The following is a 16707-nucleotide window of genomic DNA, read 5'->3' on the forward strand; positions in this document are numbered from 1 at the left end:
GAAAAGGTCACTTGAGCACAAGAGCTTGAATTTTGTGCTTATAAGCAGCTTCACTGTGGCAAAAACCTTGTTCTACAAATTGACTTTAAAAATATTTGTAGTAATGTGTATCTCCCTCTCATATGAACACGCGGGAGTCATTCAGTTATGGGCTTCTTAAGTAGGACTTTGGCGACTGTATTTTAAATGAATGCCAGGAATCATCACATGATTTTTGTTTTACCCTCAAATTGTAGTCCTTTCGCGTGACTGTCTGTCTGCATTTACTGGAAGCAACAGTGGTTCTGGCAGACCTGAGCTGTTTGCCTTGTCAGTCAGCTACCTGGCTTCAGTTTGTGGTAGGAGGGAAGAGGAGGGAGAAGACTAAAAAGGCTGAAATGGTAAATTACTGTAGGTTCTGGAGAAAAATAGAATTAGAAGCATTTGTGGTTCAGATGAAAATAGCACATTTCCTTTCTGCTTGGATGGTGGGGGTCAAAGTGGTCCATGGAATAGGAAATAAATAAAAATTGATTCCTCACCAGTCAAAGGAAATGCTCTGACTCCAAGAACTGAAATGACAGCTCCAGATCTGAGGAGCTTGTGAACCACTTTTGAAGGTTAAACACCAGCAGCAAAACACTAGGAGACTACAATAATGTGACACACTGTGTCAGAAATACAGTCTTTCAAAAATGATCTCTAGAACCCTTTTCCAAGACTGATGGACAGGAAGCAGAACCTGATCAGTTGTGTGGCCATTTTGTCCTGTTCCTGACCATGATATCCCATCTCCCCTGCAGGTGAGAAGCCTTACAAGTGCTCATGGGAAGGGTGTGAGTGGCGTTTTGCACGAAGTGATGAGCTCACGAGGCACTACAGGAAACACACAGGTGCAAAGCCCTTTAAATGCAACCACTGCGACAGGTAAGGAAACTTAGAAGCTGCTGGGATGGGGAGGGGAGATGGGAGGTGGGCTGGGGAGGGTCTGTCCATGTATGTGCTCTTGGATCTGTCACAGAGACTCAGGCCCTAGACTGCTTTCAACTTCTCCATTGAGAAAACTAATGAGATAAAGGTGCTTTCTTGGGTGTAATCAAGAGATTATATGAATTCTCTGTTCAGTTACGCAAGTATTTACTGGACACTAGCTTTGGACTTGGAACCATGTTAGTCACTAGATATCAATAAGACACAGTTCTTACCCTCAAAGCGGTGATGTGACAGACAATTTTGGTATAATATGAAAAGTAATAGAGAGAATGGTTACCTGTAGCTACTTCTTCAGGCCTTTTTATTAACATCAATACCATTTTCTCTTATCCTTAATAACATGAAAGAATAGAAAGCTTGCTTAACTGAAAGAACGGTAGTTACAAGGCTTTCCTTTGATGCATTATTAGAAGTGAATTTGCTGAAGAGAGTTCCCATTCTTTGGGCACCCAAACCTTTCTTTCTCCTTAGAAAATAGGTGCAGGGGTCGAAAAGATGGCGAGGCTTTGAGAACTTATCCTATAATTCAATTTCAAACCTGGAGCATTTGACAGTGGAAGAAAGAGCATGTAGCAACAGATACCACACAAGTAATAGTATCTGACAGCCCTGGCATTATCAACCAATAAACCCCAAAATGGAGACTCTGCAGGCCAAGGTGAAGGCAGGATTAGGTTTAGACATAATCAAATAATGGGCTTGCATCTGAGCATGTTATCCTTCTAATCCTATTTCTGTGTTTAAAAGGAAGCTTAAGAAAATTAACCATCTTTTTAATGCAATATTAAAGGTCTCGGTTATGATGAGAAAAATGCTTCTAATACGATAAAAGCCCTGAAAGCCCCAGGGTTCCCCAGCACGTAGGACGGCAGGAGGGGTGTGCAGGAAGTCCGCAGAGGCCTGGCTCTCGCTGGGAGGAAGTGGGATCGCTTTTGCATCCTGCCTCCTGGTCCCCCTGCCGGGCCTCCCCTCGCCAGGCCTGCCTCTGGAGCAGTGTGCGTCTATTTGGAGAGCAGAGCGGGAGTGGCCAAGTCTCATGGGGGACCAGTGGGGTTGGAGCTCCTTTAAGATGCTTATAAAGGAGTATTCATGTTGTTCCTCCTTTTTTTTTTCCTTCTTCCTGAAGAGGCTATTTTCCTCTTATCTTCATTCTTTCAGAACTAAATAAAGCCCCCCACGCCTGCTGGAGTCCAGAGATAACCCCCCACCCCAGGGCCGAGGAAGTACTCTTCACGAAGCTATTGTCTCTCTCAGCCTCAGAGCTCTCTTCTGCTCCCAAACAACACAACCTGTTTTTTAATTTTTATCCCCTTACCTCACAGTCCCCCTGAATTTACATGAATCAGTGGCTGTTCTTCTATATATCATACTTCAGTAATTTTTCTCTTTATTCGGCATCTTCCCTCAACTGCCATCTCAATTCATTGTTCTCTAACACTGGCTACTAATAAAGAAGCTACATAGCTGGTGACTCTTTGCCCAGAGTCCTTTAAGGAAGAGCATTATATCAACTGGAATCCTTCGTGAGTTTTCAAAATATGGTGGTGGTAAATACACACACAAGTCACCCATCGCTGATGGATGGTGAGGCTACTTCTTGGACATTGTGCATTATGGATCACCATATTCCTTAGAAATTGACAAAAGAGTTGTTATGGAGAAACTGCCAGAGTTAGTCTCAAATCGACTGCATAGTGAGGAATTTACAGCTCTCCGGCAGTTGATATACCTGGATTAAGTCTGACCATTTGTATGGTTTATGGGGAGAAATATTTCAAACCAACAGGGTGTTTCAGTGAAGGAGATATCAGAGATGGGTAATTTCGTTACTCTTTCCCTTTACTTTCTTCATCAAAATATACCATGATTGCTGAAGCTAGAAATTTGCTGAGTGGTGGTACGAATTCTGTGCCATAGTATTTGAGGGAGATTGTGGTTTGGGGGAGGTTTATGTTAAGGTCCTATGGCATTGGCCGATCATAGCATGTTTGCAACAATGTCAGGTAGAGGGGCTGGACTGTCATTAGTGTCTCATGACAGGGAGCACCTTGCCTTTCAATTGCAGGGATTGTGCTAAAAGTGCAGGTCTAGGAGACAGCCTGGGGACTTGGAGGGGTCCCAGAGCAGATGAAAGGAAAGTCTGGAGTGACCAGGGAGTTAGCATTCCTTAGAAGACTTTTACCTTCAGGACCAGAGAGCGTCTGTAGCCATTAGTAGGACACTGAATCCTATTGGTACCACAATGTATGTGAGTATGAGAAACCTACCTCTTGCCTCTTCTGATATGAGTAATCAGACTACTCTATTTTGAGGCTAAGCTAGGACTGGGGCTTCGTTTCTTTAAAACATGTACCAAGTCTAACTTTTATTTTGCCTATAAGATAGATTGAAAAAATACATGAGTTCTTTGGTTGTTTTGCTAACATTTAAAATTGCTAGATGCCACAAGAATGTCTGTATTTCTGGCCACGTCTAGAAAAAAAATCAGAAGAGCTGGTAACATTGGGCTCATGCTCTTATATGGCCATTGTTTTCTGGAGCGGAAAACAATGATGGCTATGGGATTACTAATTTCCCTCTGTTCCCACCACTTCCCATGGTGTCCCCAGTAGGAAGGCAGACCGCCAGTAGCCATACCTTACTAAAAGAGGAATCAGAGTCCAGAAGTGTTTGTGTCCGCTTGACCCATTGCGCTCATTTACTTTATCTGTCTGGCCCAGGAAAACACTGGGTCTTGTGACCTCTGGCTTCAAGTTTGGGTCGGAAGAGAGAGCAGTGAGTGCTCTGCCTTTTCCTTACACAAGCCTGAGTAGCGCAGCCCACGGAGTGACCGTTTACTGTAGGGATGAGTCTTGTTTCTCACAGCGCATGAGGCTGTGGATGGTGGTGAACAGGCATCTTCTTCCCCTAGAGATGATACGCAGGCCTTGTCCTGCCCACTCAGCAGGGGTATGACCCAGGGGGGCTGCTACCAGAGTGACCTCCTAGTTCTTGGACAGAGAGAGTAGGTATTTTGGTTTTGATCTTTGAGCCAGCCCACTTATAGATAATAAATATTAACCTGTCTCTAGCCCTTGGTTCCTTAAAGGGCTGCTGTTAGCTTAATGCCCACATGACTGGAGTGTGCCTTTCTCAGGGAAGCAAGAGAAATGACAACAGGCTTTTACTAGTTCTCTGTAATGAACAAATTTCAATCGTTAAGGCCCTTCTTATTTAGGGTCGTCTGACTCCTGTGGAGCTGTAAATACCCTCTGGGGGTATATTACCCTAAGAATTATTTGATTCTGCATTTCTAGATGCTGAGTTTATCTATTACCTTTTACTAGTCCTGTGTGGAGCCCAGGAAGTATAAATTAATAAATACAAATTAATCATGACCAAGTATCTTGTTGGTATATTGAATTTAAATAAAAATCCCAGTGGTGAGGGACCTCATCTAAATCTAAGCCATTATATACTTCCGAGAATTTGAACAAATAACGAAGCTAGTTTCATTCAGGAGGGGTGCAATTACATTTCATACCATGTTAAAGATTTTGTTCATTTTTTTAACTTTTTTTTCCCCTGAAAGAACTTGAGGTGTAAAGACAGGTGCTTGTACATGTATTGCTAGATACCTAGCACAGAGTAGGCAACCGGGAAAGGCACAATAAAAGTCTGGAACACATACATTACTGAATATTATTGTCAAATGAAGTTCTGTATCAAGGATACTATTTTCTTGATAAAGGAAAAGAAACTGATTTTTTTTCCACTGCCAAAACCTTTCCTTCTCTTCTTACCATCTCAAGTCCCACATTCCTCCTTTGGTTGGACAGGCAGGATTCTTGGTGCCTGCTCTAATGTTTTCTCACAGGACTTTACTGCTTGGGCCTGACCAGAATAATTTCTGGGTTAGTTTTCTAGTTGCTGCCATTATCAATTGCCACAGACTTAGTATCATCTTCACTTATCTTTACAAATCTGTTATCTTATAGTTCTGTAAGGTTAGAAGGTTAACAGTCTCTTGCACCTCATCCAGTCTGTTCTTCAGCCCTTCTGTCTATTTCATTTCTGTTATCTCCCTCCAGACTTCATCCCTTAGCTCTTGCATATTTCTCTGCAGCTCCCTCAGCATGGTTATGAGTTTTATTTTGAATTCTTTTTCAGGGAGTTTGGTTATATCTGTCTCACCAGGCTAAAATCAAGGTATTGGCTGGGCTGCATCTTTGCTTAGAAGTTCTAAGAGGTACAAAATCTCAATCATAAATTAGTCATGGGGATGAAAGTACACCATAGAGAATATAGTCAATAACACTGTATTTTTCTATATTGACAGATGGTAACCACACTTATTGGGGTGAACATTTAATAACAGAGATAACTGTTGAATCTGTGCTGTACACTTGAAACCAATATAATATTGTATATCAGCTATACTTCAGTAAATAAAAGGAGAGGAAGAGGGGGAAAAAATGCTCAAAGGGAGAATCCATTTTCTTGTGTTCTCCAGCTTCTAGAGGTTGTCCTCATTTCCTTGCCTCCTGACCCCATTGCTTTGTCACTAGATCTGCTGAGTCCTTCTTGTGCTGCCCTCTCCCTGGTTTTCTCTTTTAATTTCCTCTTCCATTTTTAAAGACCCTTGTGATGGCATTGGCCTTACCCAGATAATCAAGAATAATCTCTCCCTATTTTCAGGTCAGCTGATTAGCGAATCACTTCTATCGATAACCTTACTCCTCTTTGCCTTGTAACCTAACATACTCAGTTTCCAGGGATTAGGTGTAGACATGTTTTGGCAGGGGCCACCCATTATTCTTCCTACTACAGACACCTTAAACTGACAGCCCAGCTCTCACTCTTCTCAGCCTAAAAAGCAAGTGTGACTGAGAAGAGCCTGTGCTCTGGAGTCAGACTACCTCCGGTCAATTTTTGGCTTTGCCTCTTTGTGATAAACATTCATCCGGTAGCGGAGATAAGAATGGTAGCTTCTTTATAGAGTTCTTATAAGGATGTTAACTTTAAAAAGGAAGTACCTACAGAAAGAACTTCCCAACTTAAATCTTCTTTCTCTGGGTTGTGTGGATAAAGGAAGGAGGGAAAGAAGGAAGGAGGGCAGGAAGCAGTGGGGAGGGAACGAAGAAAGAGGACAGGCCGAGGGCAATACTGAAGGTGCCCTTCGAATGGGACTCAGTTATGCATGTTAAATGCCAAATTCCCTACAGGGTGCATTGCTTTTCTGTATACCCGTGACATCAAGTATTTGCTTAAAGAATATTTACCACTGTTTTATAGTGAATCAAATCCCTTTTAGATAGCATTTCTAAGAGATTATCCAAATATCTTGCTCATACCAAATCAGGGCCTGAAATAAGTGGGTGTAATTAGAATGATTATTATTCAGCATGTTATTGGATTTGGTTGTTTTCTACTGTACTTTCCCCATTTTTACGTGGGTTTTTTTTTTGGTTTTTTTTGCTTTTTTCATTTTTCTTTGGTCTGTTTTGCTTCATTTCCCTAGGGTTCTAGCCTGGACATGTACCTATTTAAGAAATGAACACAGAGGCTGTGGACAATGTTGGGTTCAGGGTATATAGTATGGGTTTGTTTGTTTGTTTGAAGAATGAACAAACATAGGGAAATCCTGCACTAAACAGGAAGCCTTGCTAACCTGGACAGAGCTGCCTGCTAACATCCTAACAGGAGTTTTGGACTGTGAGGGTATCTTTAAACTCAAGGGAGCCTGGGAACATTCTCACAGGTAGGAGAATGGCCAGTTTCCAGAGAAGGATGCAGAGGGAAAACACACACCCAGAGCTAAGAATGACTGCTGCCTGATGCAGCAGCTTCACAGGGATTCTGGCCAGAACCTTAGCTTGTAAGCTGCAGAGGTATGGAAATGCACACTCTGTTAGTAACCCGAGGCAGAGACCTGACTTAGACTGGTGTTAGCTTCAACCAGTATTTATTAGCTCAGGTCACTAAGAACAGAATTGGATTTGTCTTTAGGTTTCATTGGGTCCAGGTCCTCAGATGTTGGTCTTGGGACCCTTCTCTCTCTTTCTATCCCCTGGCCCATTTTTCAGTGTTGACTTCCTCCTCAAGCAGGCTCTTTCCCATGTGGCCATATGGACACCAGCAACTCCAGGCTTCAATCTTAGCAGCTTAGTGGCCCTAGTGGAAAGAGAACTTCTCGCTGGCAACAGTTTCAGCAGATGACCGGGACTGGCGCTCATTAACCTTTATAACTCACATGGCTGTCACTTAGCAGATCACTGTGGCCATAACTTCAGTCTTAGGGGGAGGGTCAGCCCCAGACAGCTGAGAACGCAGAAGGGTTGCTACCCAAAGGAAAATTAAGCTGCTGGTGCCAGAGGGAACAGGGAGGACTGCGGGTGACCACTGCATCTGCTCTGAGGCAGATGGAGGCGCTCAGAGCTGGACCTCAGGCACCAGGAAGCAGTTAGAAAGAGTGGGCATTTGATGGAGTGGGCTTACAGATCAGTCTGTGCTGTAATCCCAAGTCTGCCACCCAGTAACTGTCTGACCCTAGCCTCAGTTTCCTGACCACACACACACAAAAGGCATCTGATTTCTTATCCTGGGAGGTTACTGAGGATGTTACTTACTATGCTTGCATATTATACCATACTCAATACATTTGAGCTCCCTTTTCTGTTCTTTTTATGGACTTGAATATAGGAGTGTCTCTGTAGACCTGTAGATATCACAGGCAGCATTTCTGGGCTTCCATGGTGAAGCTCAAGACTGAAATCTGGATGTTGAAATGTTAGAATTCCACCACTTGATGATAATAAGACTAATCATTCTTTACCGTATGTATTGCATACGGGCATAACACATTTCCAAAGCATTTTTCCATCTGTCTCTTCCTTAGTGAGGATAATTAGAGCACTAATAGTTAGCTTTCATTGATCTCTCACTATGTTCCAGGCCATATTCTAAGCACTTTACATAGATCATCTCACTTATTACAACTATGAGGTCAGTGTTATAATTATCCTATTTTACTGAAGGGGGGATTAAGGTACAGAGAGGTTAATGTGCTCAGAGCCACACAGCTCATGGAAGAACTAGGATTTGAACCCTGAGCTCACCTTCCCAACACACCACCTTGCTTCTCAGCACATATATTATGTGTTGCCTCTTAAAGATAGGGTTCATCATTTTCCAAGGGGTGATAGAAGCTGAGTTCTCTAATATCCTTGTTGTTTTTATTTCCTAGGTGTTTTTCCAGGTCTGACCATCTTGCCCTCCATATGAAGAGACATATCTAAAAAAACCCTAAAGGCCAGAGTTGCCATAGCATCGGCCGTTGTCTGAAGGAAATGCCATGAGGCAGGGGGCTGGACTTCAGGTGGGACCCACTGCTTCACAGAAGAAAGTTCTCACTTATAAACCTCTGTGTACATGCCCACACAGACATAGCCACACACTCACACACACACCCTCCCACACACACCATCATGCACTCAGCTATATTGAAAATATATACGTCTGTTCTTTATGCCTTGCCCTAGCCGGATGGCAGAAGGCGAAGACGACCAGGTGAGCTCAGCAAGGCAGACTGGCTGCTTACTTCAGCACTATTGGAATTATTTCCCGCTGTTGCCAATGGAAATCAAAGAAAATGGATGTGACGTCTCTGCGGGAGGACAGCAGTAAGAGGGGCTTATTTAACTTGCTTCTCAGTGCGACTTGATAGGAGAACACAACGGCTTAAAGTTGCAATTGTGTAGCACTAATGTTTCCTTTTAAATAGTTGGGGGAAAATGACGACCTAGAAAACCAAATTGCAGTTTGGTAGCCAAAATTAACTCTTGGTTTATTTGTCCTTTGTGTGTGAAAAGTCCTACTATTCTGTGCGTCCAACTTCCTCACAGAACTGTTGATCGGTTTTGGTTCTTAGTACTGTTGAGATCTTTCCAGTCGATACCAACGGCCTTAGCGGCGGCAGACTCCGGAATAACACCTTTCACCTTCCTGGCCTGCATTTCTCTAGACTTCACTCGCAAGGGAGGAGTTTTCTTTTCTTACCTTTTGACTCTTGCACACCATATGCACTAGGGATTCTGGAAACTTCTAGCATGACTGCAAAGTGGCCAAGAGAATAAAGTCCTTGATGATAAATCACAGTATATCCCTTGAGCCTCACCTTATTGCCAGTGCTAGATTTTTTCTTTTTAATCTCTCTGTTTTTGCTAACGAAAACTTGAAAAGCTTATTTGGAAGCTTAAATGTTTTATCTTTCCTCCATGGACTAAACCTCTCCAGGACTCTCTCGGCACTTGGATGTCCAGCTCTCGAAGCAGCCAATCAGATGGGACATCACAGTACTCTCATCCCCATGAGGCATCATGACCTCAGCTCATAGTGACCAACCCTGTGCTGTGTGTCATTGCTACCCTCTAACCAGTCTCAGCATAGATGCTGCTAGTCTCAAAGGGCAGCTGCACATTTAACCTAACTCTGGGTTCTGACCTGACAAAAAGCCAAAAAATATCACTCTTTCCAAGAGTGGGGAAAACTGAGGATGCCTCCCAAGTCTAGTGGCTTCAGAAAACATCATCCTATCTTCCTCTCTCATCCCCACTGAGCTCATATTGCCCCACTTGCTAAAACACACAATTCAGAATGCCATTGTGGGCATGAAGGGTGGAGATTTAAAGGAAGGGTTGAGATGTTTCTCTCATGGTCTGCTCAGCAGGAGAGACATATTTCTAATCTTTGTTTGGCTAGACCCCCCATGACTTGTGACCTAGCGCGCCCAGGATGAACAGAGGCCTCACCTTTACGCGGCAAGCTGACTCCCAGGGGGTTTACATTCCTCACTTCTCATCCTCCACACACATCCAATATCGGTCGCTCTCTACCCGCATTCTTAGCTAGCTGGCACTGGCCTCAACTCCAAAGACTGCCTTTAGGACCATTAAATGGCCTATGCAAGCAAGCGGGGTGGTTATTAGGACAGATTGTATATTTTGTATATTCTGGGACCATCCCTTCAAGACACGTCTAAAAAACAAAAGTGGCATTTGGTCCGCACATGGTTGCTGCTCCTTCATACCAGCTGGCTCCCCTTCTGCCCTCCTTTGACTGTTTGACTCATTGACTGTTAAAATGCCACCCCATACCTATTTGGGATGCAAAACTGAAGTCTTTAAAAGGAAATAATATATAGGAAACAAAAATCCATTTATGACAGCAACCTTCAAGATCCTTGGCATTTGGTTTCTCAGCTTTCTGCAAACTTTGATTTCACTGAAACGTTGAAACTACTCGTCTGAGGGTAAAGGAGCCTCCTTATCATAAATGCTATAGCTGCCAATTGAACACTTGGGGCATTCTGAGGTCTGGCCCTTAAAGTTTTCTTTCTCTTCTTCCTTTTTTTCAGTTTAGACCAAAAAAAAAAAAAATCCACAAAAAAACAAAAACAAAAAAAGAAAGAAAAAGAAAAACCACCCTAACACACACACACACACACACACACACACACAATATCTGCCCATTTGCCGGAGGCAATTATGTATATGTTAGTTGGAGGGTATTTTTTAAAAATCAGTTTTATTCCAAAGATTTAAAACTAGACATGACCTAGAAACAATTTCTGGAGCACTGCTTGCTGACAATCTCATAGTTCTCTACTGCATTTGAGTGCATTTTGTGGCCAGTCCATCAGGGCGTACCATGGGATAATATTTGAATGTGTGATGCATCCTTTCTGGATGAAGGATGTGTGAGGGACCTTGAACCTCGGCTGTATTAAAACTGTAGCGCCTCCAGTCAGTACACTAGATGAAACTTTAGACACCCCCAGATTCTGTTGGTTCGTTGATTTCCCTTTCTCTCGCAGCCTCCAGCACGGATGCACGCACACACCAGTGATGGCATTAGCCGTGGCTGCCACAACTTACAAATGTTCTCTCCTCAGCTGGAGCTGCTCTTGCCTCTCGAAATGCTATTAAGGGTTTATCATCCTTAATTTAATTTTTGAACTGACCAATGCAAGGTTCTATTAAAAAGAAAGTTTTTAAAAAAAAAGAAAAAAAGAATGAAAAAGAGTAATCATTGTTTGCTCGCTCCCTGTTGTCATCTGTGGTCTTGAAAAGATCTCATTTGAATATGGCGGAACAAAGGCCCCTTGGTCCTCATCAGTGTCTGAAATGTTCGGTAATTCCTCTCTCTTTTGTATCAGTGAGGTCCTTTGTGATCTGCTCCTAACTGTTCTCAGAGCAGGGTGTGCTAAACTGCAATGGCGGGGCCTGCTTGCTTCAGTCACTGATGACTGTGAGAAATGGCCTGAGAATTTGGTGGGTGCTAAGTGTATGGCTTTGAAACTATTCTTCTCTAGCCCGATTGACACCTGTGAAGGATAACCAGTCCTATCCATGGGAGTGAGGGTAGCCCCCATCATATTGGAAACAGATCTGTGATAAAATGTCCATCGTGTCTGACATGGCAGAGATGGTTAGGAAGAGCCTACCAAAGTGAGCAGGCTTTCCAAGAAAAAACCTGAAGATACTTTGCTCCCAAGAGGACAGGTTATTTAAAACAGTGCTTTAATGGACATTTGAAACACATCAAACTGCTTTCTCATTTAAATTGTTACCTCCGGACATTCCAGGGGATCCCAAATTTGAAAGGAAAAGCCTGGCAGGGTGTTTCTGGCGGTTGTCCTCCCAAGCACACTTTATCTGGGGTTCAGAGTTTGATGTACAGAAAAAGAATGTTTCTAAGCCATTGACAATTTTCTTTATTTCAAGTTGTGCTTTTCTCCTACCACCTGGCTGTAAGTCAAAGATGTGGAAACATGAAACTATAATGCTGCTCCTAGCTACTGGCCTCCAGCCCCACTAATGGTTAATTGGCCCAGCTTAATGCCTGGTGGTGATGAGTATTATGTCCAGAAAAAGAAACGTTCAGATTCCATGACAAAGCTGCATTTTATATACGAATATCGGAGACCCCAAGATGATTCACGTGACCATTTCCTCCTTCTCTCTGTGCTTCCCCTGCGAAGCCCTTCAAATGTCCCACCTCCTCCCCTCCTGCACCTCTCGTGCCCTTTTTACATCTTTGATTGCCTGATTATAACAGGGTAAAAAAGACACTCAACCTCACGAATGGTTAGCAGAACTGATTCCTATTTTTAAAAGATCTTCTTTGAATCTAGAAACCAGAGAAGATTTTTTTAAGGACTGTAGTTTGGGATAAGCTTCCAGATTAGCCATGTCTGTGTGTGTCAAAGGGAAAATAGATGGGACTTTCAGGCCTGCGCATCCAGTGCATTTGGAACATTCTGCCTGTTCTGAATTCAGCCCCACTCCTGCATGCTATGGCAAAATCAAAAGGAATGAACTCAAATGGCAAGAACAACAAAAACCTAGTGATTTAGTCTTACTGGTTCACAATGGTTTCCTCTATGGAAGTCACTTCATAAAATATAAAATACAGTGCAGAGTGCTTCTGTCTTCTCTTTTGCGTGATTTGGTTTTAGGAGAAGGAGGAAGGGAGGGAAAGTCAGAGAGATGCAACACATATAAGTACAATAATCAGGTTCTTTCTTTCTTACAAATCTTATGAGGGCCAGCGGTTTTGGCCACAATTTTGCACCCATATCTTTGCCAAAGTGAAAATTCGTTCAGTAGAACCTGGTTGAAATGTACTTGTGGAAGCTTTCCCTGGCACCTTCCAGAAATAGCCACCTGCCAAGCGTGGGGTGGGGGCAGGAGGAGAGAATTAGAATGCTGGGTCTGGATTACATTTCGGTAAACACGGTGGTATCTCAGTCTGAAAAAGAGACGGCTGGCTTGATTATACATCAATGCCTCTTTGATGGCCTACTTTCCTCAATGAGGATCTTTGGGAATACTTGAGATGAAACAACAAAAATGTGTGGAAAGAAGCAAAAACTGCTTGTAAATGTGAGATCCCATGACTAACTGCCTGAGGCTTCAGGGTTTTCTCTTGCTTTTTAACACTTCTTAAATCTCCTCTGTTGGTTCCTAATAGATCCCAGCAAAGGGAAAAATAAAGCTGCAATTAACCTTCTTATGTGCACCCTTCCAATAGAGTACTGTATTCTTCAGGTATTTTGCATTTACATATAAGTCCTCGGGAAACAGGTATCAAAAATGGAGAGAGAAATCCTAGGCCATCACTTCAGACATCTCCCAAACAAGATACACTTTTCGAACAGGGCTCCCTCTCAGCGGTCATGAGGGAGGGTTGATATGTTCTTTGTTGGGGACTGCTTATACAATTTTTTTAACTGTGAGCTTTGGAATCGTAAATTGCTTTGACTCCAGCTTCTGTCTACTGCCATAAAATGGACCCCATGTCAGAATAATGAGGGTGGTATGCATGCACGCACCTGGACATGTGTGCATATGTACCTATTGTACCTTCACAGAAGGAAAACAGGCTACTGACGTTTAAGAGGAGTAGCCACCAGTGCCTAATATCTCTTGGGGGGGAATGGATGCTTATAATTGCCAGTATATTGAAACCACATTGGGAGTTCCACATAGAGGGGAGGGGTGGAAGGTGGGGAGAGGGACATTTTAATCTTAGGCCTTTGGACCAGGGGCAGAATGTTTTCTGCAAATCTAGGTCCTGAAAGGCTTTTGGGCTCATTGGCTGGTTCTCAACCTTTTTGTTTTTGTTTTTCCCAGCATGCATTTCCTATCTAAACCCAGACTTAGTTCAACTATTTCCTTATCTTTCACTTCTGCTTCATTCCAGGGAGGAAAAATACACCTGTTATGGCCAAGATCACCTTGCTAACACAGAGGCAAAAATAAATGTTTAATGTTTTTGAAGCCTCCCCTTCCCTTCCACAAATCCCCACAAATCCCCACAAATCCCTGCTCTCATCACGCCCTCCCCACTCCCATCACACAGCTTCCTAGCCACCACCACTTTTCTTTCAAATCTCTGTTACCCTCTTTAACAGTTGCTTGAAGAAGTTTAGTTTTTGCACTATACATTTTCTTTTTGCCAGATGTGTCTAACAAGTGTGTTTGGAGAGACCTACTCCCAGCCCCTCCCCTCTCCCACCTCTCCCGGTCACATTCTCTCAGGCCTTCTCTGGTATTTATAATATATCACAGAAGTACCCAGTCTTATAGCCCTCGGTTATGCCTTTTTTTGACATTTTATTTTTTTTAAGCTTTTTATATATATATATACATATATATATATAAATATATTACTTTGTCAAGTTTTTTTGCTGTACAAAAGTCTTAAGATTTAAAACTATTATTTGTATTATATGATGGTGGTATGTTAATGTTACAAAATTATTAATGAAGAAAAAATTTATTTTTGTTACTGGTCTGTTTCATAATTCTTTTTTAAATTGGTATATTGTAAGATATCTATGCAAAAAATGTTATGTGACGCATTTTTATTTAAGAATGTAATATGTGTAATAAACAGTAGAATGTGCTCGGCCTTGGAATGCCTTCCTGTATCTCTCCTTAGCTTATTTCATCAGGAAGAAGAAAATCCTTGAACACCGATGGGTCTTACATACCTCACGAAAGTTTTCTTTCTCAGAGGAAGGGAAGGTGAAAGACAGTATTAGGTCATATTCCTTTGCTTGGGAGGTTGTTAGTTGTGTGTGTACGTGTGTGTATTTTAGGGTTTCAGTGAGGTAGCTCAGCACCCAGAGAAGAAGAAACACTGAAGACAGTTTATTTCTTTGAGGGGAGGAAGAGAGCAAATGGTTGCAGGTTATGAAAAGCAATATTTTAGAACAAGGTGGATTATGGGATGTTAGTTGTTTAGGGGGTTCGCAGAGGCTTATTGAAGCAGTTTATTTGGAGAGAGAAGGGGAAAGTTTGTTCTGGGATAGTGTTAAATAGGAGGAATTTGGAAAGGAGAACTTGAAGCAGTTTGTGGAGATGGGAAAAGGGCAAAAGTTGGAATAATTTAGGTGAAGGGTGGGAGGTGTCCATTTACAGGAGATGGTTGATAACAAAGTGGGGAAGAGATGGCTAACCAGAAGCAGAGAAATTTGGGAGGCTACACAAAGTACAATACGGTAAATGCAAATATAAGCAGCCATGTTCCCTAACAGGGGACTTGAAAAGCGGAGGGAAAATCCTCAGAACCAAAAAGGTATTAAAATCTCTTCCACATGCAATTTCCAGGAAAGAACAGCAAGGAAGGAATCTAACTGGTGTTATTGTCCCAGCCTCCCTCACACGGTGATTCCCTAAGAAAAGTGGGGTCGTTAGCTGGAAACAGCACGATTGCCACTTACACGGACAGAACTCTGCTCATGCTTTCCTTTCACGCTTTGATTTATGGGAACAGAATAGTGAATAACTTATTCCTCAACAGTGAATCTGACAAGAAACCTTTCAATACATTTTCGTATTAAAAGCCATGGCTACAGTGACCGAACTTGGTGCACAGGCACAGACATGTCGGTCTCTAAGCAGTGCTACAGTGGGTTTGGAAAGGAAGCTGAGTCATTGTGTCTTCACCCTAATAAAACTTAAGGAAGAAGAACCGTAGATGCTCCAACGGCCAGGAAAATGTTTTTGTAAACTCCAAATGTCAGCTGCCACATGTCCTGAGCAGGCAAGTGAGCTGGGAAACAGGGCAGCCCAAGGCTGAGGGATGAGAAACACAGGGTCCAGCAGGAGAAGCACTGGTTCCGAGTCTAGAGACCTGCCTGCCTTCCTCTGGTCATTCAGTAGCTCAAAGGCGAAATGAGTGATTAAATTCTCACAACCAAAATCATTTGCCTTTATAAATTTTTTTGCATGAGGAAGGATAAGATGACTTTTGCAGTATTACTTAAAACAAGGTTTGTTATTGTGTAATAATAAGTCTGACTTGTAAAAGGATATCAAACTGGACACTTCTGGTGGGGAACAACCTGCCCTGTGCTGAAATGATAAGGGTAGTAGGTCTAATCTATTTAATATAAGGAAATGAGATGAGATGGTGTACACATGTGAATATTCTAGATGACTGCAGCTTCCATATTTAGTAGTGTAACGTTTGCTTAAAATATGTCTAAAAATATACTACCCAATTCACAACCTTTTTTGGCATCCATTTTTGCAATATACTAAAAATTCAGGGATGACTAGACTGTGGATTTGCTTGACCCCACCCTAAATGACTCCATAGTTTATCCTGAATGATTCCAGTTTCTCTTCTGTGTCCTCCTTGTTTGGAAGTTGCAAAGTTCTCTTTGTTCCCTTCTAACAATTTTTATCTCCTCAACTAGCAGATCAGAGCAGCATGCTTGGCAACTTTGTAAGTGCAAAAATTCAACAGGCTGTATGTAGTCTGAATATGTAACCTGGCTATCCTAGGGAAGTAAAGAGCATAAACCTTGTGACAGCTATAATCTGAAGTTGCATATCCAACTGGGAATACTGTGCTAATGGAAGGAACCTCATAAAAAGCAGAGCTCGGTGGAATTGACAAATAATTTAGCATATCTAGCTCATCTTCCACTTAAGACTATAGGTTTGGAGGAGATGGCTTAAATTTTTAACTGAAACAAGATTTTGAGGTGACTGTGAGGTGGTGGTTTTCTGGGTTATCCATGATGAGACAATTCATGATTCCTTCTCCAACATGAAACATTTTATCTGAACGATTAAAAACTATCAATATTGACTGGCTTGAATGTCACTGGTTTACTTTAAAAAAATTCTTCCTGATCATCATATAGTTATACATACCACCACACTCTACTTAAAAATA

At 42.3% G+C, this 16707-nt stretch overlaps 1 protein-coding gene across 1 annotated transcript in view; it reads left to right on the forward strand.

Annotated features, from left to right (window-relative positions):
• KLF7 (KLF transcription factor 7) overlaps nt 1-14421 on the forward strand; it is an 85551-nt gene extending 71130 nt beyond the window's left edge. The window contains exons 3-4 of the mRNA XM_036920302.2: nt 783-906; nt 8198-14421. Coding sequence (XP_036776197.1) covers nt 783-906; nt 8198-8249 — 176 coding nt within the window. The 3' untranslated portion in view covers nt 8250-14421. The remainder of the gene's footprint in view (nt 1-782; nt 907-8197) is intronic.
• The last annotated feature ends 2286 nt before the right edge of the window (nt 14422-16707 follow it).

This window comes from Manis pentadactyla, chromosome 6 (assembly GCF_030020395.1).
Source record: "Manis pentadactyla isolate mManPen7 chromosome 6, mManPen7.hap1, whole genome shotgun sequence".
Classification (NCBI taxonomy): domain Eukaryota; kingdom Metazoa; phylum Chordata; class Mammalia; order Pholidota; family Manidae; genus Manis; species Manis pentadactyla.